General features: G+C 40.4%; 2 protein-coding genes across 2 annotated transcripts in view; both read left to right on the top strand.

Moving 5' to 3' along the window:
- LOC111670551 (SH3-containing GRB2-like protein 3-interacting protein 1) overlaps positions 1–18,841 on the top strand; it is a 47,935-nt gene extending 29,094 nt beyond the window's left edge. The window contains exons 6-27 of the mRNA XM_023427306.2: positions 5,747–5,810; positions 6,241–6,286; positions 7,112–7,168; positions 7,510–7,567; positions 8,165–8,340; positions 8,564–8,575; positions 9,174–9,185; positions 9,574–9,598; positions 9,725–9,788; positions 10,028–10,098; positions 10,197–10,271; positions 10,356–11,198; positions 12,422–12,543; positions 12,700–12,850; positions 13,002–13,058; positions 13,443–13,554; positions 13,880–14,035; positions 14,250–14,382; positions 14,473–14,675; positions 14,960–15,024; positions 15,356–15,520; positions 15,629–18,841. Of these exons, the coding sequence (XP_023283074.1) occupies positions 5,747–5,810; positions 6,241–6,286; positions 7,112–7,168; positions 7,510–7,567; positions 8,165–8,340; positions 8,564–8,575; positions 9,174–9,185; positions 9,574–9,598; positions 9,725–9,788; positions 10,028–10,098; positions 10,197–10,271; positions 10,356–11,198; positions 12,422–12,543; positions 12,700–12,850; positions 13,002–13,058; positions 13,443–13,554; positions 13,880–14,035; positions 14,250–14,382; positions 14,473–14,675; positions 14,960–15,024; positions 15,356–15,520; positions 15,629–15,651 (2,690 nt within the window). The 3' untranslated portion in view covers positions 15,652–18,841. The remainder of the gene's footprint in view (positions 1–5,746; positions 5,811–6,240; positions 6,287–7,111; positions 7,169–7,509; positions 7,568–8,164; positions 8,341–8,563; positions 8,576–9,173; positions 9,186–9,573; positions 9,599–9,724; positions 9,789–10,027; positions 10,099–10,196; positions 10,272–10,355; positions 11,199–12,421; positions 12,544–12,699; positions 12,851–13,001; positions 13,059–13,442; positions 13,555–13,879; positions 14,036–14,249; positions 14,383–14,472; positions 14,676–14,959; positions 15,025–15,355; positions 15,521–15,628) is intronic.
- Positions 18,842–23,399: 4,558 nt separating this feature from the next.
- Positions 23,400–25,323, top strand: dynlt5 (dynein light chain Tctex-type family member 5). Its single transcript, XM_023427313.2, has 5 exons — positions 23,400–23,463; positions 23,750–23,888; positions 24,125–24,216; positions 24,628–24,752; positions 24,846–25,323. Exons 2-5 carry the CDS (start codon positions 23,776–23,778, stop codon positions 25,047–25,049), a joined length of 534 nt encoding a protein of 177 aa, XP_023283081.1. The 5' UTR covers positions 23,400–23,463; positions 23,750–23,775; the 3' UTR covers positions 25,050–25,323.
- The last annotated feature ends 533 nt before the right edge of the window (positions 25,324–25,856 follow it).

Raw genomic sequence — 25,856 nt, 5'->3', positions numbered from 1 at the left:
TGTCAGGTGGAGTTAGGGACATTCAGTACATGTTATTTGGACTCAAACATGGCTGCAGCAATAACCACCTTCTTGTTAATGCAGCATGTGTGTTTATCAATATCATCAAATGCAGTATCTCAGGAACATGGATTATTATTAATTTGTCCAAATGACCCTTTTTTGAACTGTAAGTTTACTTCAAGGATGATATTGCTGATTTTTGGTCTCAGACACTTAAATAAAAGGATCACATACATTATTTTACTGCTGATCATTTTCCAGAGCTTGCAACACGGTTGCAGTTAATGTTTGAATATTTGAGACCATGTTGAGATGGGTGCTCTGTTGCAGTGAACATTTACAAAGAGGAAAAAGTGTAGAATGGATCATCTGACCGTGTTTGTGGAATGAAGTGGGTGGAAAAGCTGTAGAAGAAGAACAGAGCTATGGGATAAACCAGCAGTTCACTGGTACAAGAGATCAGTAGGTGGAGGCAATGTGCCACTTGTTTGTTTGCCAGCTCCCAAAGAAGAAGTTCAGTTGTTAGATGTTCAGTGGTAAAGTGAAATACTTCTATAGTTTCACATTGTCAAATTACAAATTTAATAAAGGTCAGAACAACAATACAGAGAATATAAAATGTTGAACTTACAGGTGCCACAAAGGTGTTCCTTCAAAAAGAAATTGAAGCACAGGAACTGGAGTGCATGGAAAGTGCATCAGTGCTGTGACATGATGAGAAAATCTGTCCAGGACAATGTTCAAGACTAGTTGGTCCTGACCTTGGTTGTACTGCTCCTGTCTTTATTCTTCATTTCGAATCGTCTCTCCGTCACTGGCTGCCGAGTTGTTGAAGTAGGCAGTGTTGCCGTGGCAAAGGTTCGTGTGTAAAGAACGACAAGAGGATAATTTTCACACCTTTTCACAACTGACAGGCAGTGTGGAAAACTGACAGACCGTCTGCTGTAGGAATTTACAAAAATCATGGGACACTTTCCTCAGACGCAGCTGAAAGCTCCGGGGGAAATCTTACATCAGTTACTAGATTATTTCCAGAGATTTCAGCTGCATCATCTGTTGATATGAAAGCCACAATATGCGGCTGAAATTCAGTAAGTGGACCCTGAGTTAAGAATTTATTTTTTATCAAAGTAGTAAAGTTGGATATCATGAAAAGGATAATATTTGTGGCAGAGTAATACATGCAAAGCTTCGGGGAAACCAGCATGTGGTTTGGAGTCACTGTGCAGGCGTCACTTTTTTTTCAAAGTTATTTAGATTTAAAGAGTTGCTGTTTAATGATCTTGAGTCTTAAAGGTCTGAGTCTCACAGAGACATCTGGACATCGACCAAAGAGAGAAATGGCTTCAGTCTAAGCAGCTGTTGTGCAAATATTGCTTACATATGTCTAGAAGCTTGATAATGAGCATTTGAGACTAGAGGTGTTGGGATTTACCAGTATTGACGATTACCGTGATATTAAAAAAAGATTAAATAAATATTGATATTGTGTTAATCATACACATATGATAATTCCATGATGGCAGATGTTTGGCCTTGTAGATCTTTTGTTCATCAGATTATCAGGTCGCCTTTTTAACCATTACATGTAATTGTTCTTTTTGTATGTTTTTGCACAGTTACAGTTAGTGACTCTCTTTCCACCTCCCTACACTCGTATTTGAGTCTAATTCATTTGCCAAAAAAGAGACTAAAAACAAAACAAACAAAGTTAAAAATGAATTTGACAAATAGCCTCATTATTATTATTATTATTATTATTTCAAATTTTCTACAGATATAGCAATAATATCGTCATCTTGAATTCTTTTGGCCACGATAATTCTGTAGTGAAAATCTGAAATTATGACGGTCCTGTGTGAAACCCTATTTAGAAAGTTGTGCTACAGTAAAAATGTTGGTGCATCTTGTTATGTTATACTGGTAAATGCTCTGCAGCAATATTAAGTATGTGCCATTTTTAGTATGGAGGGAAAAATGTGAAATAATCACTCTGTTCCTGGTAAACTGTGAATTAACCGAACTCAAGTATATTTACAGCTAATACTAATTACATAATTACTATGATCCATCTGTTTAATGAGTGTTTTACAGCTCTCCTCAGGCAGACTTTGTAAATGGGTGACAAAAACAAAAGTAGTCCTCTGATGCACAACATTGCCATGCAGTCAGTGACGTGCTGCTTCAGTGTGTGTCACATAGAGCAGGTTTCTTACGTATCAATGTCAGGATCGATTCTCTATTTTTATTCCTCATCACACAGGACACATGCAGGTTGGGAGTGGACAGAAGGATCACTGTACTGAGCTGTCTCCATTGATGAAGAGCCATGATGCAGGAATAATCTGTTATCTGCTATTGAGCAGCCCAGCTAGCTACTAATACATCACAGGCCCTGACATGTCCTTCAGTACCCAGGAGAGCTTCCTCCCAACTGAATGGGCCACAGTGCACCACCTTCACATTTATCCTATTAGTCTTGATATTTCTATATAAAATGCACATGTATGGATTCACCAAATCAGTGATTCAATATTTATTTTGATTTTGAGGTCAGATTCATTTTAAATTAAGCATTAAAACGCCACAACATTAGAGAGGAGAGGACTGTGTATAGAAAAATCTTGTCATGAAGTAAATGAGCCATCAACAATCCAAAATGTGTGTTCCAGTTTGAAACGCAGCCCACAGATTGCAAAAAGAGATGATGAACGAAGAAACCGAGCTGCCTCTGAAAAGCACAAAATGTTCATCCACCCAACTGTCCATCACGTGTCCCTGTTGCTCTTGTATGGATGTGAGAATCCACTGTGCTCACTGGTCGTCTAAAACACTGTTATATAAACCTGTCAGTTGCCTGTTTGGGGAAAACATGCAGCACAGCCAATAAATCAAAATAGAAAAAAAATGTTTTAGACGTTTTTATCTCCTTACATGGAAAATATCGGTCATTTATAAACCTTGAAAAGTGCTTTCCTTTATCAGAGATATTATCATTAAGTGTATCTAAACCTTTGACCTGAGAAAAGCAGAATTGTCAGTGTGAGTTCTTCCATTAGGATCCACAATTTCTCAACAAACACTTCGGTTCGGACCAAAATATCTCAATAGCTATTAGAAGAATTACCATGAAACATTTATGATCCCCAGAGGATGAACCTTACCTGCGTTGTGGTCCTCTGACATATTGTCGAGCACCACCAGCTGGTCCAGGTCTTATCCAGTGAAAGTCTCTCCGCCTAGCTTTGCCCCAAAGTTTCACGCTAATTAGCAAATGTTAGCATGATAACACACTAAGCTAATATGGCAAAACATGCTTGTCATGGAGCAGAGAGGAAAGGCTCGAGAAACCAGGGCCCTATTCCATCGAGGCAGATCTTTCCCGGCTTACATCACTGTGGCTTATAGGATTCCCTGCTCAGTAACCATGGTAACTGATCCTGCTGAACTAGCCCTCTCCGTAGCCGGCTAACTGTCAAGCTTAACTTAGCTGTGTTGCAATGAAATCCCAACAGGCGGAAACAGAATCCCAAAAGACAAAACACGTCTGTGTTCAGAAACTTGGGTCGACCCCCCCTCAAAGAATAGTTTGATGCTTTTTTCCTTCAGCCAGAAAAAACATTATTTTTTAGTGTGTAGGCTGTTTATGAATTATACAGGATAGACTGACATGGTTATTTATGTAGAAGTTGTACATTGTGCATTATTAATAATGTAGGCTATCAATCATATTCATGTATTTTATAATAGATAACCATCTTTACCTTCAGCCCAAAATCTAAGTGAATGGATTGACTATTAGCATGATCAATCTGCTGATTATTGCCTCGTTACCTATGATGGTTATCGTAAAACATAGGCTAACAAAGACTATAATATAGGCTGCAGTTGGCAATATACAACTGAACGTTTATTGCCTTTATATTCTGATCACAGTGAGAGAAAGGAGGACATGCAGGTCAGACTCAAACGTGCCACTGAGGTTATGATTGACTTTGATGACATGCGCTCTGCCAGGTGAGCTACCAGAGCGCTGTATTACTGACTTTACCTGAAGCAGGTGAGCACACGTGTATTTTCTCACAGCACACAGAGCTCTTCAGTTACTGCTCATTGATAAACTTCTCCAGTCCACCTGGTTTGGTTTTACTTGACATTACTTTATTCATGTATTATGATTGACTATTGACTATGCTGAGAAGATGACGGCTCTTGTTTCCCTCTTCTTTCTGTGACATCATCTAGGACTGTTCTGGGCTTCTTGTACAGTCTGTGTTTGCGCATAATGCAGCTTGTTCAAGCCTGGTTTGAGTTAACGTTGACTGGGCACGGCTAAATAGTGAAAGTCGGCGTTAATTCTAACCAGGCTTTTTCAAGTAAGTGCAGATTTCCTTAGTGACGTTGATGGAATATCCTCCAGGTGTGTAAAGCAAGAAAGAAAAATTTCAATTTAAGAACAATTAAGTTCTCAAAATACAAAAAATAGAAAACTACAGAAAATAATTTCAAAACTAGGGCCCTTTAACTTAAACTGAGGTCAACTAAACAGCAAAGCTCCTCAAAACTGACCCAACACAAGAGGGTTTATATAGACAAACACTAGCCTTGACAGGAATAAACAATTAACTCAAAAGATTTAAATCAAAGTATTTACAACAAATTAACTGTCAATCGAAGAGAAACAAAACAAAACTTAAAGTCAGAAATTATTTAACTTAAATGGATCTGAAAAAGGCAGACTCCCCTCCTGGCCCGAGCAGTTGGCCTCCTCCACTTCCTGCTTGGCAGCCTATAAGTGGCCTGCTTTTTCGGCGCCGCTTCCTTCTTGCCAGGTGAGGACTTGCCGGATTCATGCAACAAAACAAAAGGTACAAGATAATTAAAGCAGGTAAAAATGTTAAGGACAGAATGTTAACTAAAATGCGTGCACTCAATTTAGAAATCAAATCAAACCAATAAAGTGTGTGCTGTATGAAATCAAAAGACTGTGTACTGTCATTACTTTAAAAGTTGAACAAAAAATACTTAGCATGCTGACGTTAGCTTTCAGAGTTCATGGTGTGAGTCAGTTTTCAATCCGTTATCATAAAAGGCATTTGTCAATTTTCTTTAAGTGCAGTAATGGATTAAGTAACTACTGGTTTCAGGAGTTGTCATGGGTGTCATCGGAGCTTTTCATTCATTGTACATCATAGTTTTCTAAATGTTTGACTCTGATGAAATATTATATATAGAATCTCACTTCTCCAAGAAAACGTTTTGCACGCGTTGAGTTGTGTCTCTTTGCTGGTTCTCCCACTTGTCTTGATCTCGGTGCTGTGCAGAGCCAACAGTCGGTGCTGCAGGGGGGCTGGTGTCCAGTTTGGCTGACGGGCTGCTGTTGTAGATCTCTCCCCACTCTCTGTCGAATCTCGCTAATGAAGTGGACAGATTGATCAGCCTTTGCTCGTGTTTCCTTTGCAGTCTGTGTTGTCAGGGAGGGGACACTTAAGGGGATTGCATTGCTTCATTTTATGCGGAGGCTCTCTCCAGATGACATGATGTTTGTTTGTTGATTTATATCAGTGATCTGAGGTTGTTGTATTTCCTGTGTATCCTCAAGGATACACCAGCCTGTTACCTGTCTGTGTTATTTGCTTTTAAGTGCATTTTAATGACAAGACAGTTCATTTTATATACGGCTTTAAAAGTTTAAATTAATTCTTCGTGATGTTGTTATTCTCTCTCTCGTTCACTTTGTTAGGACTGAAAAACCGAACCAGGAAAGCCCTGGGTTTACGAAAGAAAGACAAGGATTCAGACACAACGTGAGTTTGCTGAGACACACACTTGTAACACAATGAACATGTACAAGTCTTACAGCCATTACAACTTTGAAAACAACTTGAAAACTGAAAAAATCTGATGGGAATGTAAATGAATGAGACCGGGTATCAAACCTAAATTTGTATCTGATCTTTTTTATTTTTCATTCCCTGATGAGAGAGTTTCTGATTTAGATTTTATTCAGGCAAAGTTCTCATATTGCTGCTTGTGTTTGGATATTTAACATTTGAGAACTCTGACCCTCTTTCTTTTTTGATTGAGAAGTATGTATTTCTCAAAATAAGGTATTGAAAAAGTATTGTTTTGGAATTGGTACGGCAGCTCATATTAGCTGATACCTCAGATGGAAAGAGAAAAATTCACCTGAGTACCGTGAAAACATTTTTCCCCCTCTCCTGTCGCCTCACACAGGAGCTCACCTGACCAAGAAGGAACCGGAAGTGGAAAGAAAGGAAATGTATGTACATTTCTAAAAGTGTCCTTTCAGTTGCCTTTGAAAAGATTTGATGCCATTTAAGAGAAGGAATCATACAAATACATTAAATGATAAAGTGCTAATTGATATTTTTATGTACAACTGCCACTGATTGACATTGTGTTGCAACAAAGTTTTGTTGCTGCCTTTTAAAGGATAATTCATGTTCTTTTACAACGTTGGTCTGATTTTTGTTATAACTCTCTGATGAGTCTGAGGCAAGAAAAATGAGTGGTCATCATTCACACAGGTTATTAACAAACCAACCGTTCAGCGAGTTTACCTGAACCACTTTATTCAGAAGTGAAACAAAAACATAAGCTCATTAAAATGTAATAATTACTCATTGCACAGGAAAAGTGTGTGAACACAGAAGTACTGTCGCTCACAGTTGAGGAAGTCAGTCTGTAAATTGTGGATAAAGTTTTGGGTAATTTAATAATTTAATAAATTTACCATTTGCTTTTGTTTTCTCTTCTGGATAACTTTGGCTAACCTGGGGTTTTGTCTAAAAACCTGTCTGATCATCTGACAGCTTGTGTTTTTTGCCCTGTGTAACTTATTAATAGTGATTTTGCTACATTCATATATCTGAGTAATTCATTTTTGTGTAGATTAATTACCAACAGGAATGATGGCCAAACCCCAAGCTGTCACAGTCAGACTCTGCCTTTAATGATCCAGATTTTATTTATTTATTTGTTTATACAATAATGTGCACTTGCACATTTAATGCTAATATTACTTGTTAACTTAAATGTAAAATGATTCTCTTGTTGTTCTGTCTCATCTCCATTTTGTTGATAGAAAAAGGCCAATGGGGCTCCCAATGGTTTCTATGGGGAGATTGACTGGGACAGATATGTAAGTATGCACAGCCGACTCCTTGTTTTGCTCATACCCCTTATTTCTTATGTTTTTGACCCTGCAGCTTTGTGCATGAAATATACGTGTGCTGTTGCAATCAGTGTCGTGTAACGCTAGGTTTTAAATTACTGAGTAAACAGTGCAAATAGAGCGATAGCTGCATATTCTGTGAGTCAGCAGGAGCTTCGGCCAGGAAGCTGACTGTCTCAGGCAAGACATCTGTGAAATCTGATCCACATTTATATGCAGAGCTGGTCAGAGGGAAGGTTTTTAGCAGAGCCTCTGTTACAGTGTGTGATGGACTAGAAAAGACTGTCACCCTTCTCTCTCTCTTGCAGGCCTCCCCTGACGTGGATGAGGAGGGGTTCAGCCTCCGGCCCGGTGACGAGGGCGATGATATCCTTTTAGTGAAGAGTAGACGCAGTGACAGGAGCAGTCTTGGGACTTTTTTCTCCTGCACAAACTATCGACCCGTTTGGCTGAGTGACTTATTGGATGAGTGTTTCTCAGCATTAAATAGGCCAAATCAATTGCCCCTCCTTTTCTCGCCACATCACATGTGTGTCCCTGCAGTGGCAAAAAAGAAAGGAGCAGGAGGGCAGCCGGTGAGAGCCACATTACATTTGGATTGTCACTGAGCCACAGTTCTCATTAACGAATGACCCGCAGTTCACTGGTATTTTAAGTTTTTGCTCCCGCAGGTGTCAGCAGCTGTATGTTTGAATTGGATTCATAGAGAGCTGGCACCATGGAGACTTCCCCTGAGAACGATGATTTAGCTGAGACAGTGTCAGTTAGCAGAAGATGGAGACACAGAGCGAACATCTCTCTCCTGTGCTGCAGTGCCGCTCTGCACACGAGCAGTGTGTTTGAGACGAATTTATGTATTTTAAAAGGATATATTAGCTTCTAATGCCGCAGAGGATTGAATTAGTCTCCTTCTCTCGTCTAACATGTTGTACTTATTCTACTTTGTCCTTGACAAGCACTCACCAGCTTCCAAAGGAAAGCACTTTTTCTCCTCCAGTGACTCAGAAGACGACGAGGACAGCAAGAAAAAGTTTAAAATTAAGATCAAGCCACTGGTGGCGGACAGTGCCAAGTGTGTCCCTCCATCTATGGACGAGCTAAAAGCCTCAGTGGGAGGCCTGGCACTCTCTCCATCTCTGGTGAGCGCTGCTGATCAGCACTCTTGTTCTACTATACAGTACGAAAGGACACACACACACACACACACACACACACACACACACACACACACACACACACTGCATTTTTAGATCTTGTAATAGCTGTTGATTTGTATCACTTACACTATGACTCATATCTGTTTAACTCTCTCTCTCTCTGTTTGTCTTTTTATCTCCTCACTTATCTGCTGTCGTCTTGTAGAGGAGAAGTCCGGTAAGCCTGTCACACATTTTCATCTTTGCATCACCATCAACAGATTGCATGGCATGAGCGTACTTAATGGAGATGCTCTATAAAGTGTTCCCTCCTATTATAATTCACTTACAAATTATGTATTCACCTTTTTCTGCATGCTGTCTCACCCTCAGTGTTTGTGCTCTTCTGAGGCCTAAAAAAAAAATCACTTCTTTTTGTTACTTCAGTTTTTTTTTCTGTTTAGCTACAGCTTTACTTGAACCTGTCTGGCAAAGCGTCTGTGTTACATAATGCACAGTAATCATAACACACACACACACACACACACACACACGCACGCTAAGCTCCAAACCTACTGATTTGGTCTCAGTGGAGCTTACATGCTGAGCGACCTGCCACTTGCAGCGTGCAGCTCTGTGTGTGTGTGTCGGTTGTAGGTGATGCTGGTACTGTCCTCGTAATCTCCGGGGTGTTATGGCTCATGTTGCATTATTAAGGCTTTGCGGTGAAAGTAAAGAGGTGCGGTGTGTGCAGTTTAAGTTGGTGTCCATTTTGACTGATTTGTCACTCACTCTCTGACCCAGGTCTGTTCTCTCTTCCTTTTTGCTGGTCTCAGAGACGCAGCCCGGTGAGTTGATCACTCCATCTGCTGGCTGTTTTGGAAGCAGACAGCCTGAAACAGCCTTGATAGCCTGACCTGTTTTAAATCGTGCAGTGCAGAATTTAACAGAATACTCAACAAACTAAAAGAAAATCCATCTTTAAACAATGTTGAGCAGAGTCTGAAATATTTTTCTTAGAACAAGTGAAAAGTTTATATATAGTATTTCCCATGCAAAATAAACTTCTGTTCAGGAAATTGAAAATGTCTGTAACTTAGAAAAAAGGAAAAACGATAACAAAGCATTGAGTAGAAGAATAAAATGACAGGATGATCACACATACACATTTTTTCACTCTGTTTTTTAAATCTGTATCCTTAATTTCTCCTTTGTTTTGGACTGTTTCTTTTACAGGGACTGATAAAAAGGAATTTGTCCTGTAAGTACATCAGTTAGAACATCGTCTTCTCACCCAACCTCAGTTTTACAATGAAGCAGTGTATTTTTCCTGTAGACATTCGGTCAAACACAAGAATAGGTGCAACTTTTTGTGTTTCTCTTATAGGTGAGGAGATCGCCAGACCCAGACGCTCCACCCCTACTCCAAGTCCTGCCCCTGAGATGCTGAGGTCTGACCACAAACAAACTAAATATACCTTCCTATAAGTCTGTCTGTTATTGGTTCCAGTGCAGATGTGGTACAGTGTGAACTGTAGAGCAGGAATCAACACCAATGCCAACAGGAAGTAGTCTTCATAGTCATAAAAATCCTATTAGGAAAAAAAACTGACCAATCTGGCAGTTACTTAATTATAATCCATTTAGTTTTAAGCTGTCACAGTTCATTGTTTTCCTTTTCCTTTCGCAGTGACAGGCTCTCACAGAACGTCCCTGCCTTCTTTGGGCTGCCTTCAGAGACCAAATATGCCAGATATGATGGTCTGTCCCTCATCACCAGTAAATAATTCAAAATTAATGAGACAGTAGTGTTACACTGAGGTGGCGCTGATTGTTTCTTTGTCATTACCTATTCACAGTGGTTCCTACTGACGTATGGGTAGACTCAAGACCGCGGTCAGAATCACCGCTGAGCAGAAGTTTCCCGACAGGAGGTGAGCTTCATTGTTCCAGGAGTTACATCAGTGTATATTCATTCTGTGAAGCTGAACGGAGCTGAACTGTCGTCCTTGTTGCAGCTCCTCCTCCGCTTCCTCCAAAAAACATTCCATCGAGAAGTCAGTACGGCTATCCTTCAGACTCCGCTGGAGTCATTGCAGCTGATCTACCCAATGGAAGAGCAGCTCGCAGTTCAGCCCCCATCTACCTGAACGTCCTGTCCCCGGCCTCTTACCGAGGCTCCCCGGGCCCCGACCTGGACGACGTGTTTGGCCCCGTTGACAGCCCACGCACCAGCGAGGAGATAGTGTCACCCAGATGGGTCACTTTCCTTGATGAGAGACCCCCGCCGCCAGATGAACCCGCTCCGCCTCCGCCACCGGACTCTCCTCCCCCAGACACGCCCTCCTCCACCCCCTCCACCCCCTGCCTCTCTCCCGGACCGCCACCAAACGAGCCCCCGCCTTCGCCTCCACCTTTTTCTCCTGGGTCTCCTCCTCCTTTCTCGCCACCGGACTCTCCCCCCTCCATTGTGCTCGGACCTCCTCCTCCGGATGAGCCGGCCCCTCCACTGCCTCCTGACTTCTCTCCCTCTAATTCGCCCCCGATCTGCCTCGACGACGAAGCGATCGATGAAGAGGTGCTGCAGTTTGCAGAGTACTGTTCCTCTCCCGTCCCCATCAGCCCCGTGCCCCCTCTGCCAGCGGAGCGGAGGTCCCCTCGGCCAGGAGTCATTTCTCCCCTGGTCCTGGGGGGTGCAGGAGGAAAGAGGACTCCAGAGGGTGCGTACCTGAGAGATGATATCCCAGACTTCGTGGGCTCGCCCAGAGAGTTGACACCGAGCTTCAGGGGAACGCCACCTCCTCTCCCGCCAACCACCTACAGGTCTATTATGTCTTCCCCGGGGCCCTATTCAGGCAGCAGTGAGTACTCTGGGCTCTTTCTAAATGTTTATAATTGCCAATTATCCTGCTGTAATACTGAGAAACCTGGTGGGAAGAAGATAAACTTTGTCTTGCTTTGATTGAAAAAGTGGGAATGATGCTGCCATTGGCGCTGCCAACAATCCCACAGAGAAGCCTGAAATGCAGATCCTCTCTGATCTGTTTACCTTTTGTTTGGTGTTAAGATGCAATCTGATCCAGCTACAGAAAACTCAACATCTCATGAAGAGCAGTAAATATAACCCTTGACATTTTTGAGTGAATTTTTGAACTCGAAAGCAGTTTTACAAGCTTGTAGTAAATGACATACAGCTGTGACCCTTTGAGTGTCTTTCCTTGCTGGGAGCAGGTGGTCATGGTCAATATGGCCTCTTAGCAGCAGGTACTTCTTCATCCTCTCATGGGGAAATGGGGTCAGACTTGATGCCACAATGAATCACTATGGCAACGTGGCATCATCAGATGAGGGCCGCGTCTAGCTTGTTAGCATGCTAACAAGTTCAGTAGAAGAAAAGAAGTAGAATAGAAACAAAACAAGAGCTAACACTGACGCGGCTTTCCAACTCTTGGCGAATAAAGGAATGAACTCGCCTCTTAAACTTGATTTCTCACCTCAAGTGCCAAATGTGCAGAGCTATGACTCGCCAGGCAATATCTTTTTTCTTTTTGCCATTGTCTTTGTAATAACGCAAGAGGTCATACAGCTCTTTATATGTCTCTTTATATAGCTCTTTATTTTTCTCAAGTAGTCTCTCCTCCTCCATTGCACACACACAAGAGACAGCGATAGAGACATCAAGAGGTGAGGAGAGGGAAGTTGAGCTGCTATGGAACAAAACAGCCTTTTCTCTGGGGAAAAAAAAAAACAAACAAATTTTCAGGGGCAGGTGTGGGGGTTGTCCATAGAAAATAACAGGGGTAACTGATTTGACGCATGCTGTTTGGCAGCAGTGTGTATTGGCCTTTAGTTGTGGTCGGCGGAATATTTGAAATAATTGTGAAATTGAAATAAGAAATATGATATCACAGCTTTTCAGACAGTCAAACAGAGCTTTGTTGAGCTGACGGAAGAGAATGCAAATTGAATTTTCACAGAGCGCTACGCTTTGAATAAATAGAAATGTTGTTGTTGTTGTTGAATAAAAAATCTCTCACTGTGATCTGAAGGCAGTGCTAACTACAGACACTGGTATGTGCTGCAGGCCCCTCGTCTCCAGCTCGTCCTGCCACGCCTCAGTCTCGAGGCAGCCCTGTCCCTCCGCCTCCTCCTCCTCGACCGTCCTCGCGACCAAAGCTGCCTCCTGGGAAACCAATCACAGACCTGGTACGTGTGAAGTGTCCTCTCATTCCTCTCTTTGCCTTCCTCTCCTTTGACATTTCATTCTGTTTAAATGACATAGGTGAATGAATTCTGTGCGAGTCTTTCTTTTTCTTCACTCTCACTCAGACGGCAGATTTACAGTATGTGTCTTGTCTCCAGACTCGGCCGTTCAGTCCGCCAGTTTCAGGCAGCCCCCCGCCTTTCGCCCCCCTGGCCCGGGCAGAGAGCTCTTCCTCCATCTCCTCCATTACCTCGCAGAGTGCAGCGTCCACTCCAACTTTAGGGAGGGACCTTAACCTGGCCACCACAGGTACACTACCAGCAAGTCAACCTGGTCTTCTCATTTTTCTTTAGTGTCACATCTCAGTCTGAGTCCACGTTGTCTGTTGCTCATCATTGTGTCCTTTCCTCACGGTCCTTTCCCTCTCCATTATTCTCTCCTCACATCTCTGCTCTCTCAGAGGCCTCACAGCCTCTGGTATGGTTTGACCACGGCAGGTTTTATTTAGCTTTTGAAGGTGAGTCGAGCCACAAAACGCTACTGTAGTCCCACCAGTGCATGTACCGAAAGCACCTGCCCTGTTTCTACCTGTGGTCTCGTCCACGCTCATGTCCACGCTCATGTCCACGCTCATGTCCACCAAGCCAAATTACTGCTGCACACGCCATCCCATGTCCTGCTCACTCACCTAGAATCCACATTCAAAATGGAGGGTTCAGTTTTGCTTTTGTTTGTTTAGACTCCCCTGTCCTCTGCGTGTAAACCATGGCTGAACTTTTGAGCAAACAAGGAACAACCGCAGAGTATAGATGTGGTTTAATGTTTTGTTTTTTTTTTTTGCGTGCGTGCGTGCGTGCGTGCGTGCGTGCGTGCGTGCGTGTGTGTGTGTGTGTGTGTTCAGGATGCTCCAGAGGACCCAGTCCCCTCACCATGGGTCCCCAGGACACTCTACCAGTGGCAGCTGCCTTCACAGAAACCATCAATGCCTACTTTAAAGGCGCTGATCCCAGCAAGTACGCCCACATTTTCTCTTTTGGACAGTGTGACATTACAGATGCACTCGCCAATTTATACAGTTTATAATTTTGAGTAGGAAGGTGAAGCACTTTTATCATAATGTGCTAAATAAAGCGAAAGGAAAAATAAGATTTAAAAGTTTTTGGAGAGGCCGAGGAGAAACTTTTATGGTCTCTTTTTAAAGACTAATAAAGTGGATGTGTTTCCGGTAGCTACACAGACACTTTGCACTACAACCTTGGATACTAAAGACATTCTGCGAGTGTATATTTTTGTTCAGTACATTGTCCGAGTTGTGCCTCTTCTCTCCCTCTGTCCCAGATGTGTTGTGAGGATCACAGGGGAGATGGTGCTGTCCTTCCCTGCAGGCATAACCAGGCATTTTGCAAGCCACCCGTCTCAACCCATCCTCACCTTTAGCATCAGCAATTTCAACCGACTGGAGCAGGTCCTCCCCAATCCACAGCTGCTGTGCTGGTAGGAAATTGCATGCTAAAGCCTGACTTGCACCCTAAACTATATGAACATAGGTCACGACGTATCTTCAGAAGTGTCAGTTACAAAAATCAGTTGATAAAGAACTGGAAAAGCAAGAACTACTGGTAATTGTTTATAATAAATAATGCATTATAATACAGTCAGTATCTAATTAAAGATTGTCTGAATCAAATATGTACCTCTCATCCCTTAGTGATTCCACAACAGACAGTGTAGACACCAAGGAGTTCTGGGTAAATATGCCAAACTTGATGAGCCATCTGAGGAAAGTGGCTGAACAGAAGCCTCAGGCAACATACTACAACGTGGATATGATCAAATATCAGGTATCTACCTATATACTGTATCTGTGTATTGTATCTATCTATCTCTCTCTCTCTCTCACTCTCACTGTCTTGTGTTTCTGTGTGTCTCAGGTGTCAGCAGAGGGGATCCAGTCCACTCCTCTGAACCTGGCAGTGAGCTGGCGAGGTGACGCCACCAACACGGACCTTAGAATAGACTACAAATACAACATCGAGGCCATGGCCGCCCCTGTGCCACTACACAACATCAACTTCCTGGTACCTGTGGACGGAGGCATAGCCAAACTCCAGGCCATGATCCCACCTGCCACCTGGTGAGGACTGTTCGCAATGTTTGACATGGTTGTGCAGCGAGGTGAAGGTCAACCTAGGACAATCTCCTGCCCCTAGAAGCTATAGATATATACTGTCTTTATTTGTTTGGTGGAAATTGTATATAACTGCTGACTCAATGGCCAGTAATAGAGATAAGTATTATTATATTGTTTTCTTTGTCTTTGTTAGCATGGACATAGACCTAGGCTTGATTAACTTGCTATGGCTTAATGCATATCAGACAACATGCCTTCTGTAACGTGACAATGATTTCCCCATAAAGGAATCCAGAGCAGCAGACGATACAATGGAAGATTCCCAGCCTCTCTCACAGATCTGAAAATGGAGGTGGGTGTTTGTTTAACAAGGACATCTTAGAAGTATATGACAAAAACAATCGGCATCATCATATTTTCACTGTGTGCTGCTGAATTTTAAAACCAAAATCTCAGTTATAGTATGCAACTCTTTGCCGGTATGTTGTAGGTTTGTTGTCTGTGACAAGTTACTTGGTCCAGTCCCTGCCCCATCATTTGTCACTCATGTTGACAAGCTGCCAACTCTGAAACCACGTGGGAAATGCACGATCAATACCCTGTTTTTTATTCTACAAAATGTACGTTTATTATCTTGTTACACCAAGTAGATTACTGGACTTACAGCTATCCGTGTCCTGCAGGAGTAGGGGCTCTGCTGGGCCGGTTCCAGATGACAGAAGGTCCCTGTAAACCCTCCCAGCTGGCAGTCCAGTTTACCAGTGAGGGAAGCACACTGTCAGGGTGCGACATCCAGCTGGTTGGCACTGGCTATCGGCTATCGCTGGTCAAGAAGAGATTTGCTGCAGGTTGGTTTGAGTATCAGAAATCTATGTGACTTTTGTCTCTGACTGTCTTTATTTTGAAACAAATTGATTGTTTTTCACTCCCCTGACATGTTTCATTTTGCTTCACAGGGAAATATTTAGCAGATAATTAGTGGACCTGTTTGTGAAGGGAATCAAGAGAATCAGTGGCTTTTGACTGTGAAGACAATGGATCCATCCCATGCTACGTGCATTTGAAACTCTCTCTTTAGCATCCATTAGAATTAATGGTTGAGATTAAACAGAATAAGAGACCATAACACACACACACAGGATATTTGAATTTATAACATCATATTCAGTAGTCGGACTGCTGCTGAGTTTATGCAAGGTAATACAATTAATTAGTTTTGTGCAATTGGAAAACTTATGGGCTTACATGGAGTAAAATATAGGAAAACCCTGATTCTTTGTTCTTGTTAACATATTTGTGGATTCATACAGTGATCCAGCCTTATTCATTTCAGTTTCTTTTGTCTAACTGGTTGTCATTGCAAATGCACTGTAAAAGATAATGTGAATAGATTATATAATATTAGAACAATCTTAAACAAGGTGGAAAAGAATGGAAAATGTAAAAAAAAAAGGAAAAAAAAGATAAAGTGCAGTATAGGATTGCTTTGCATTTGTATTCTAATAAGTTATAGATTACATGGTAATATCTGATTTACACTGCCATCTCAAATCAGATTTTTTTTTCTCCACCATGTGTGGCCAATCTTTATTGTCGTCTGAGCAGAATTTGTGTTTCTGTTTAGATGAGCCTTGGACATGTCACAGCCCATTCTATCAGTCTCGATTGGTTGGTTCACAGTTCAAAATGACCTGCAGCACTGGACTAACATCAGCACACTTAATCTGAAGGTGCTTTTCGAGTGGAATTATATCTGTGCCTGAATCCTGATTGCATGATGGGACATTTTGAGCGAAGGAAAATGTTGTTTGCAAGCACATAAATTACATTTTGTAAATAAATTGTCATCATGGAAAGATTTGATTTGAGCAAACAAAACTATTCAGTGCTCGATTAAGATGCTAGTTTATTATCTCCACATTGAATGCTTAAACTTTGCAGCCCATGGCAGGCAGCGGTTTTCAGCAAAAAGGTTGTAATAAACCTACTGTACTCTACCTGCCCATCACTAAACAGCAGACAAAGTTAACAACTACCTGGTGAACATAGTGCAGCATTTGCCTGCTAAAGAGTCGCATATATTTCCCTCCAAAAACCAAAAACAGAGAGAATTACAATTACAGTTTTATGAATTACAATGATGATTATAAAACTGTGGCTATGTACTTTGACAATTAAGAAGGTAGCTTAGTTAGCTACCGCAGAAATTAGCTAGCATCCTGGCTAATCGGCAAGCTAACAGAGAACTAACTAACTTTCAAACAGAATTTGAAAACATTTTTATGAAACTATGTACCCAACACAGTAGAAAACAATGATGTGTGGCTGTGGTGTTTACCAGTCTCGGTATTTCCCTTCTTTCCTGCTAACCGATAATTTTCCTCGCACTCGGACTGGAGACAAAAAAACTTAATGTTCTTATGTAGCTAATAGCTAACATACAAATTAATTTATTGAGCACACAATACATTTTTGTTTGCTCAAATTAAAGTATTAGTCCTTGTGATAATTTCTCAACAAAATATATTTTATGTGCTGGAAAACACCTTTTTCTGTGCTCAGGATTGAAGTACATTTATATTGCCATGCTTCCACACATGCAGCCATTAACACCACCTCTGATGGCATTTTGCCATTAACGGGTCATGTGAACACAGAGCCGATACCGGCAGTAAATCAGTCATGGCAGTTTGACCTGCTGAAGAACAAAAGCATTACACTGTGGGCAAGTGCAATGCTGACATACATCAAATTTCTCCCATCACAGGACTTTGGTATTTGTGGTGGGTCAGGTTTCACAACAATAAGGCGATACTTGTGTGAATAACAGAAGCTGCTACTTTCACTGGAATAGTTTGGGTAAATTATTCTGTTAAATGTTACAGAATGTGTGTTTGAAAGGGCCTTAAGATGTTATATACATGCGGAGCCAGATGTGAGTGCCATACCAAGGTGAAAAGGAGCTTTAAGTTTAAGGAGAAATACAGAGGGACCTGGGCTGACGATTGTAGGAGTTGCCTTCGATGCTGCTTAAAAACTTGGCCAGTTCCTATGACTGTGATCTTTGATAGAGGTCTTGACGAGGATTATTGGGGACATCTCAGTGTAATCAAAAGAAATGTCTATCAAGAAAACGGCACTATTCATGTCCCTGTGTTATTTTCCTCCTTTTCCACCGTGTTGAATAAATGTTTTATCATTTTCTAATAGCAATATTTAAAAACTTAAGTGTAAAAAGTGTATATAAAAAGCTATGTTTCAAATATTTCTCTGGGCATATGGATGTGTCTGTGATTGTCTCTTGGTTAATTGATGTCAGCACTCATAATGCATTAGGTTCTATGTAACAACACAAACACTCTCCTCATCTATTGTTTTACATGTGGGTTTCTTGTACAAAAAAAAAAAAAATATTACTGTTGACTAATAACTCCAAATGGTGCCGCATGAAATCTGCATTTGTCCATCACCAGTCTTATCAATGCAATACCAATTATCCATTTCAATAAGGTCATGATACGTGTTATTGTGTAATTGTGCAATGAGAGGAGACTTTTTGCCTTCACTTAAACCTCCACTCTCTGTTTTGCTGTCGATGCACCTTCAAAAGCTCATTGTCAATAACTTTGGCATGTGTTCATTGATATTCCCATTCCATGCATCTAATATTGGTGTTTGACATTCTCCTGTGTTTGACCTGCACACAAAACACACCTTAAATTTCATTCATAAAACAATTCATGGCTTCATGTCATATGTACACATGTTGATATGTGTTTGATCATCACATTTTATAGAATGTTTTGATGTGTTGACTCACAGTTTGGGCCTGGGTGTAATATTACATTTAGTTCTTAGAAAAAGAAAAAAAAAAACACATGGTTCTTTCAGTTAATTGAGAGCGAAAATTCACAGTGTTTCTGTTAACAATGCTTATATTTTTCTTTGCCTTATTTTTGAACATACACTAAGTCCTCCAATATCAGAGGATTTCTGTAAGTTTATTTTTTCTACAACTTTTTGGCTGTATTCCTTTCACTGTGTTAGACACAGAATATGCAAACATTTCATGTAAATTTCCCATCCAAAGATTTTGAAAGTAAATATATGAAAAAAATCAATATAATGTAATACCTGTTTTACTTGGTAATAAAGAAGAGGAAATATGATACCATTATCTCTCGCTCCTTTGTTCAAAGATACAAAAGTATATTTTCTATACATGTCACATTAAACACGAACATGTAAAATCTCACAAAGTAAAAGTATGGAAGGATTTCTTTGCCAAAATTTGCTTAAAGCAAGATCATGTTATTTTAGACAGTGACACATTCCTATTAGAGTAAATCACTAAATCTGATTTCCACTGTTTTTCCAGGTACGTATTATTTTATTATTCAACATGATTTATTTAGGAGTTTATTAAAGCCTCAACCGGTTCAACTGCACCATCAAAGAGGCATTCTGACAAAATTTTGCCAGGCTTGTTGGGAAAGTAATCTAACAGTAAGGTCCATTTAGTCAGTCTTTATTTATTTTATTTATTTGTTTGTTTATTATTTGCAGCATTAACATATCTATTTTGGCTTGAAAGACAAGGTTCAAAGTCAATTCCTGACCTTGGAAACACAAGACATAAGGATATCAATAGATTATCAATACATGATAATCATGATGTGATCGAAAGCTCCGTCCATAACAGCTATTAAATAGACCTTTTTGACGATACAACTATTGTTTTCATGGTAAAAAATTATGTTTTTTTCTTCCAGATTCCATGGTCTTTATCAACAGATGGGGTGGTGAATAATGTATTAGTAAACTAACACGTAACCAAATGGAGATGAACTGACAGCTGAGCATCTGCTGATCAGTTTAGGAAAACAATGAGATGTTGTCAAAGCTTTCGAGTAAAAATAAATATATAGCCTAGTTACACAGCGGACCTTTTAAGGCAATCTGCAGTCACTTATTTCTGCCCCATTAACCCCATTACCGTTCTGTTCAAAGGAATGCATTTTATTAAGCGTTGCTGTATATTGGGTAAACTTTAAATAAAGGGCTGATTTGTTTTAGCATTTGTAAGTCTCCTTGATTTTTAATTTGAATTCATATATATGTATTAGGTGAACCTGGATGAAACTGATGCAGTATAATGGAACAGGCCTTTCAGTAAATCCTCCTCCATGAGAATTATAATGTTTGGTATTTGCTGAATCTGTTTGAGAAGTGTTGGTTTATTTTAATGGTCAGTGTGGAGGCTGTAATTGTGGTAATGTTTAAGTGTACTGAGAAGTGTTCCTAATAGTTTGTCAAGTATAATTCCTATAAATGGGATGGACAAAAAATTAGGAACACCTCTCAGTATAGGGTTAGTTTATATACAGTGGTGGCCAAAAGTCTGAGACCAATCTCCCATGTAGCCTCACATATTAATTTCAAAATAAGTCTCAAAAAGGTAACAGGTAAGGTATTTCATAAAAGGTCTTACAAGCTATTGTCTATATGGGGATATAGTGGTATAGCTTTATTGCAGATCAACATTCTGTTAGGACATGTACATGTGTGCATACATGTCTTGCTATGGTTGTGGGGACAAATCTGGGAGACAATGGGAAGACACACACACACACACACACACACACACACACACACACACACACACACACACACACACACACACACACAGACAGAAAGACAGACAGTTGTTCTTTCGGGCTGGAGATTACCGGTAGTCATGTTATTCGTCTTTTGTTTTAGGTTAAGTTGGGTTTAGGTAGTCTAGGAGGAAGCTCTGGGAGCGACGGCCCAATGCGTGGTTGGCCCAGCGTTTACCTGTCTTTTGTTTATTTTGGCCAGTCCTTTTTGTTTTCGTTGGTTTGGGTCGATAAACTATGACTTATTTTGGGGACATTTCAATAAAGCTTGGGTGAAATGTTATTCTTGTCTGGTGTCCTTTTTACATATGTTGCAGCCTCCTGCCCCTTTTGGGCTTTATTCTTGGAGGCCGTAACACACACATAAGAGAGATATTACAGTTCAGACTGGACAGTACAACAGTAAATACAGCAGCAGACATATTGGATTTACTTTGAGGTTCGAGCTACAGGAACTGTTCAACCATCATAGCTCTCCCATAGACTGTAATACAAATTCAGAAGCTGATAGCAAACAGCAGGTCACAGGTCTCAGCAGGTACTAACGCAGTATCCGGGCAGAAATTGACAAAGCGTGTGCGTGTGGTTGTGTACAGTGGTGTAGTCTACTTTATTCTACTGGAGCTAACTGCAAACTGTAACTGCCATCCCTGAAAATCTTCCTCAAAAAAGGTCATACAAATTCTTTTAAATCCCACAATTTCCAACCTTCATTGACAATTTGTTATATCAAAAATATAGACATTTTTTTTGTCTTGTATCACCCAGTTTTAGTCTAATTCTGATATCTTTCACGGTTTCTGAGGATGTGATGGGACTACCCTCCACCTCTCCCTTTGACTGCAATACAAATTCAGGAGCTGATTTCCAGAGAAAAGCAGAAGTGACCCTTTTTTTGTAACTCGCTGGTGTCACTCATGGCTGTATATTTTAAACTATTGCATATTCCTGGCTCTGTATTACAAAATATACATTGGGTTTTGAAAATACAATAATATTTGCAAGGAAATAAGGAGTAGTTGATATTTGATGCAGTAGTTGCAGAGGAATTAGTGAGTGCACTTAAATTTTCTGCCATTTATGCTCACACTGATCATTTAAGTGTGCTGTACTTAGTTGAAGCACCTGGTAGTGAAAATTCATGCAAAGCTGTACAAAATATATATATATTTAAATAAGCATAATGATTATGGCTGTGCAAGTGTTGCAGGTCTTTTATTTTTGTTCAAATGTTTTGCCCATTTTTTTTGTTATTTTCTCATTTTCAGCCTATGATAATATTTTTTGTCGTACAGGAACCCTTCCTTTTTATTTATTTGTGTGCACTCTCTTCCACTTTTTCAGTTAGTACTACACAAGCTTCCTAACTCATTTCTACCATCAAAGAGAGTGAAATTAGAGGTGTTGAGATATCTTAGAAAAAATGTAAAAACTATGCAAGGAATTAATATTGGTTTGATCTCAATCACGAGCTGTGGCTACACACTTGCTAATTGATCATCGCTCACTAATTTAGGAAAGGTGATGTGTTGGACAGTGTATAAGATTGTTATTTAGGGCTATTCAAAGATCTTGAGCAGGTTTTGTACTTGTAATAATACATCTTTATACTATTACAAACATGACAAAATATTATCAGAAGTGAAAATGTTGTTAGCTTATTGCCTGTTCACCTGCTTATTAATCTGTGTCGCTTCTGTAAGGACGTGTACATGTGTGTACATGTCTTGCTATAGTTGTGGGGACACATTTGTGTTTGAAACCATCAGTGTGAGGTTATTTTGGCCAGTGGTGACAGCTCCAAAAGCCTTTTTGAAGGACACCTGCAGTGACTGAGGTCAGTGTCAAGATGAGTCTCTACGACGTGAATGAAACTGAAATTAACGTCCTTTGTAAAGGTTGAAACGTGAAGAGTGAAGTACACGCACCAAGCAGCAGGCAAATTTTATTTTTGTGTCCAGACATTGACAGAAGCTCTAACTCTTCCATTGTCTTTGTGTTCACACCCTCTGCAACTACTGCCTCACTCACATTGCAGGTGTGTCGCACTGTGATTGTTGGTGGAAAGACTGTGGAGGAAAGAGGTGAAGAGAAGAAAGGAGGACAACTTTTTCTATCTTCATTTATAACTTTTAATTGACATTATTTATTATTATTATATTTCATTTGTTGTATTTGGAGTGGTGCTTGTCACCTGATGTCTCATGATGATCTCAGTCCAGTGTTCCCTGTCTTTTAGCTCTGTGTTTGGTCTCCACCAGCTCCTGAGGGAAATCTGTCTGTTTAGCTTCTTAATGCTCCACTATGTTCAGCAGCTGCTCTCGGGCCGTGTCTGTCTGTTTGCTGCTGAGGAGGTCGTGGACAGTGGCTACAGCCGGAAAAGTGTATATATATATATTCAAAGATGACAAAGACAGTAACTGAATTGTTATTTTGGTGCACAGCTCTTTTTTCTTTTCAATTATATTCTTAAATTGCATTCACCACACTCTTAAAAAGGTCTTAAAAACTCTACAACACCAAGATAGAAAGTTAAAATGAGCGCAGTGCAAAGTCTGGACATTGACTGTTTCCCTGGTAAAAAATGTTGTAAATAGTTTCCATTGGACACAATGCTGTTACTATATGTAAGAATACATTTTTGCTTTCTTTTATTCTTGCAACTTATATCATGTGCTGTGGTACAGTGGATGGATGGGCATCGGTTGAGAACACTAAGGTCGTCACATGACCCACTATCACAGGGTGAGGAGCCCTGGAGAGAGATCATCAGTTTCACCTGTACCTCAAGTTCTATTAGTAAGTTATATGGGCATGGACAATTTAATTAACAGTTAATTGAAACAACAACAACAACAATGCCCATTGGAATCGATAATGAAAATAATCGTTTGTTGCAGCCCTACTCAGGACTACTTTTAGTGTTAATTAATATCACTGTTGAAAATTGGACAAGAGGAAATGAACGGCTCATTTAGGCCAATGTATAGCATATAAAACACATGCCCATAACTTAGTAGCCCGCGTGCATCGAAACCCCTCCCCCTGAATAATGTTTTGTAGTCGTCATGGCAACACCAAGCTCAGCGGGGCTGACTGCTTAGTCGTGCTCGGTTAGAGAGACCCTGAAATCGGTAAAAACGTGATTAATTTCCCTCAGTATTATTTCTGTACGCCCCATTTTGAGGCGATACGATTAGAAAAATTATAAACTACTTATCCAGTTAGCGTTAACGCACAGAATTATCCATTTACAAACGAGCCAACGCGACTAGTTAACCTATGAGCTAGCAAAGTTAGAATAATTTTATCGTTACTGTCTAATATTGATGTATCTTCATCTCCAAATCATCCCGAGTTAGACTTTTTTTTTTATTAACAATAAGGGTTTGATTTAAGCTTGGTTATCATCCTGTAAAGGCGAGCTGAAGGAAGAGAAAGCTGCCATGTCTGATCCACTTAAAGACAAATCCCAAAGAAAAGAGAAGAGGACAGGCAAGGTGCCCTCAGAGGGAAGCCATGGAGTCAGAGGCAAGGAAACAACTGGCAAGACTAAGGAGTGAGTACACTATGTAAATGACATGGGCCAGTATCAGTGTTGAATTTAATGCTTGTCATCTTCATTGATACTTAATTGGCATAGGTTGTGACTAATATCCAGAAAGCATCCCCAATTCAGTATATTTGGTGTTAGGTTTTAGACAGCTCTTCTGTAATAATTACTTAGTTGGATGTCACTCGGCCAGAGTATGTATACCCTTCTGTCATTTTCTTCAATCTGATCTTGCCTTTCAGCTCCATAAGTACTGTGTCATTCATGGATGAACTAGGACACCATGATGACAACGTTCGGATGCCTGTAACAATGGAGAACACCTACCAGATGGGTGAGACAACATTTACCTTAATGACAAACACTCATCACCAACTACAGATGTAACAGTCGTACAACAGGGATTTTGATTCTTTCAGCAAATTCATTGCACCAAAATATCATATTCAGGCAGTAATTTGAAGTGATTTAATTTTATTCATTTCAATAAAATTATGACATTTTTAAAGTTTATGCCTAGAGTTGCCAAATCTTAGTATGTTCTGTTGGTTCGTGTAGTATAGGAGCTGAACAAGACCAGAAACATGTCAAACCAGCAGACATTTTGGTGGAATATTTATCTATTTTATGCACTTTTTGTCCTAGTTCAAATCAATGCATCACCATATTTTCCACTAACCAAAGCAGTTGCACAAGAAGTAAAACTTGTCTGTCCCTGTATTGTTTTTTGTTTTTTGGACCACAGGACCTTACAAACGCTTCCCTGTCCTCGCTGTCACAGACATACTGAAGGATGTACTCACCAGTTACCTCCAAGAAGAGAAATATGAAGTAGAGTGGTCTCAAAAAATGACAAAAACAATATGTGAGGTAAATAATGATAAACTCATTCATGCAGCACCTTGTGAAAAACCTTTGAATTTCTGCTTCATCGAGGCTGATTCTTTTGATTGGCCCTCTTAGGTGATAAGAGCCCGTGTGAAGGATCTCATGATCCCCAGATATAAGATAGTTGTCCTGGTCCACATCGGTCAGCTCACTGGGCAGAGCATGCAGATCAACAGTCGCTGTCTGTGGGATGCATCTAGCGACACCTTCGCCTCTTACTCTTTCAAGAATAGCTCTCTGTATGGTGTAGCAACTGTCTACGCTATTTACTTTGAGTGACTCATATACATTGCACATAGACTCATAAATACACAGGAATCATTTTACTTATGCATTTCTGATAAATATAAAAGGTTATCATTCTATATGTATGTTGTTTATTTTGCCATGTATGAAATGATAAAACAAGAATTTGTAACCAAAATTCATGGTGTTTTTTTAATTTTTGCTATCATGGGAATTGAAATCACATTATCCTGACAATATTTTGAAGATTATATTTCAAACTAATGAACGACTGCAACAGATTGACGATGGTCTCCTTTGGAGGTTCCCTTCTAGCAGAGCATGGAGAGGTCACTCCTTCGACAGCCTAGTTGACAGCACATTGTTCTGATTGCTTGGTTTTGGTCACGCCAATGACGGTCAACCACCGGCATATCTGTCATCTTGAGGAGGTTTGGCTCCTTGTTGCCTGCCAAGAGATTTCAAAGTTTGTTTAAGTCAAGGCTGTTATTTTGTAATTTGGTTTAGAGTTTTAGTATTAACATTAAGTTCTAAAGGGAAATTCAAGTGACTGAGTACTTACCATCTGGCAAAGTTCCCTCTTCTCCCATCAGTCTTCTCCACCTGGATCCTCCACAGGTGTACACCACCGCTCGTAGAAATGCTCGGCCACACAGCCTCAGTGTGTTTGTGTTATCCTGTGTCTGAACCAGTGCTACACAGAACACACACAGCAGCATCGCAAGCAGGGGTAGGGATCTCATGGAGCTAAAAGACGCTGTGATACTGTACCAAGACACCTTACACACAAACACCGTCTTTTGTTGATTCTCTGAAAACATCTGCCGCCATCAATCCTTT

The sequence above is a fragment of the Seriola lalandi genome, unplaced genomic scaffold, assembly GCF_002814215.2.
Source record: "Seriola lalandi dorsalis isolate HSWRI2012SDOR001 ecotype SW California unplaced genomic scaffold, Sedor1 jcf7180002054857, whole genome shotgun sequence".
NCBI lineage: Eukaryota > Metazoa > Chordata > Actinopteri > Carangiformes > Carangidae > Seriola > Seriola lalandi.
This window is presented reverse-complemented; position numbering and strand designations above follow the sequence as displayed.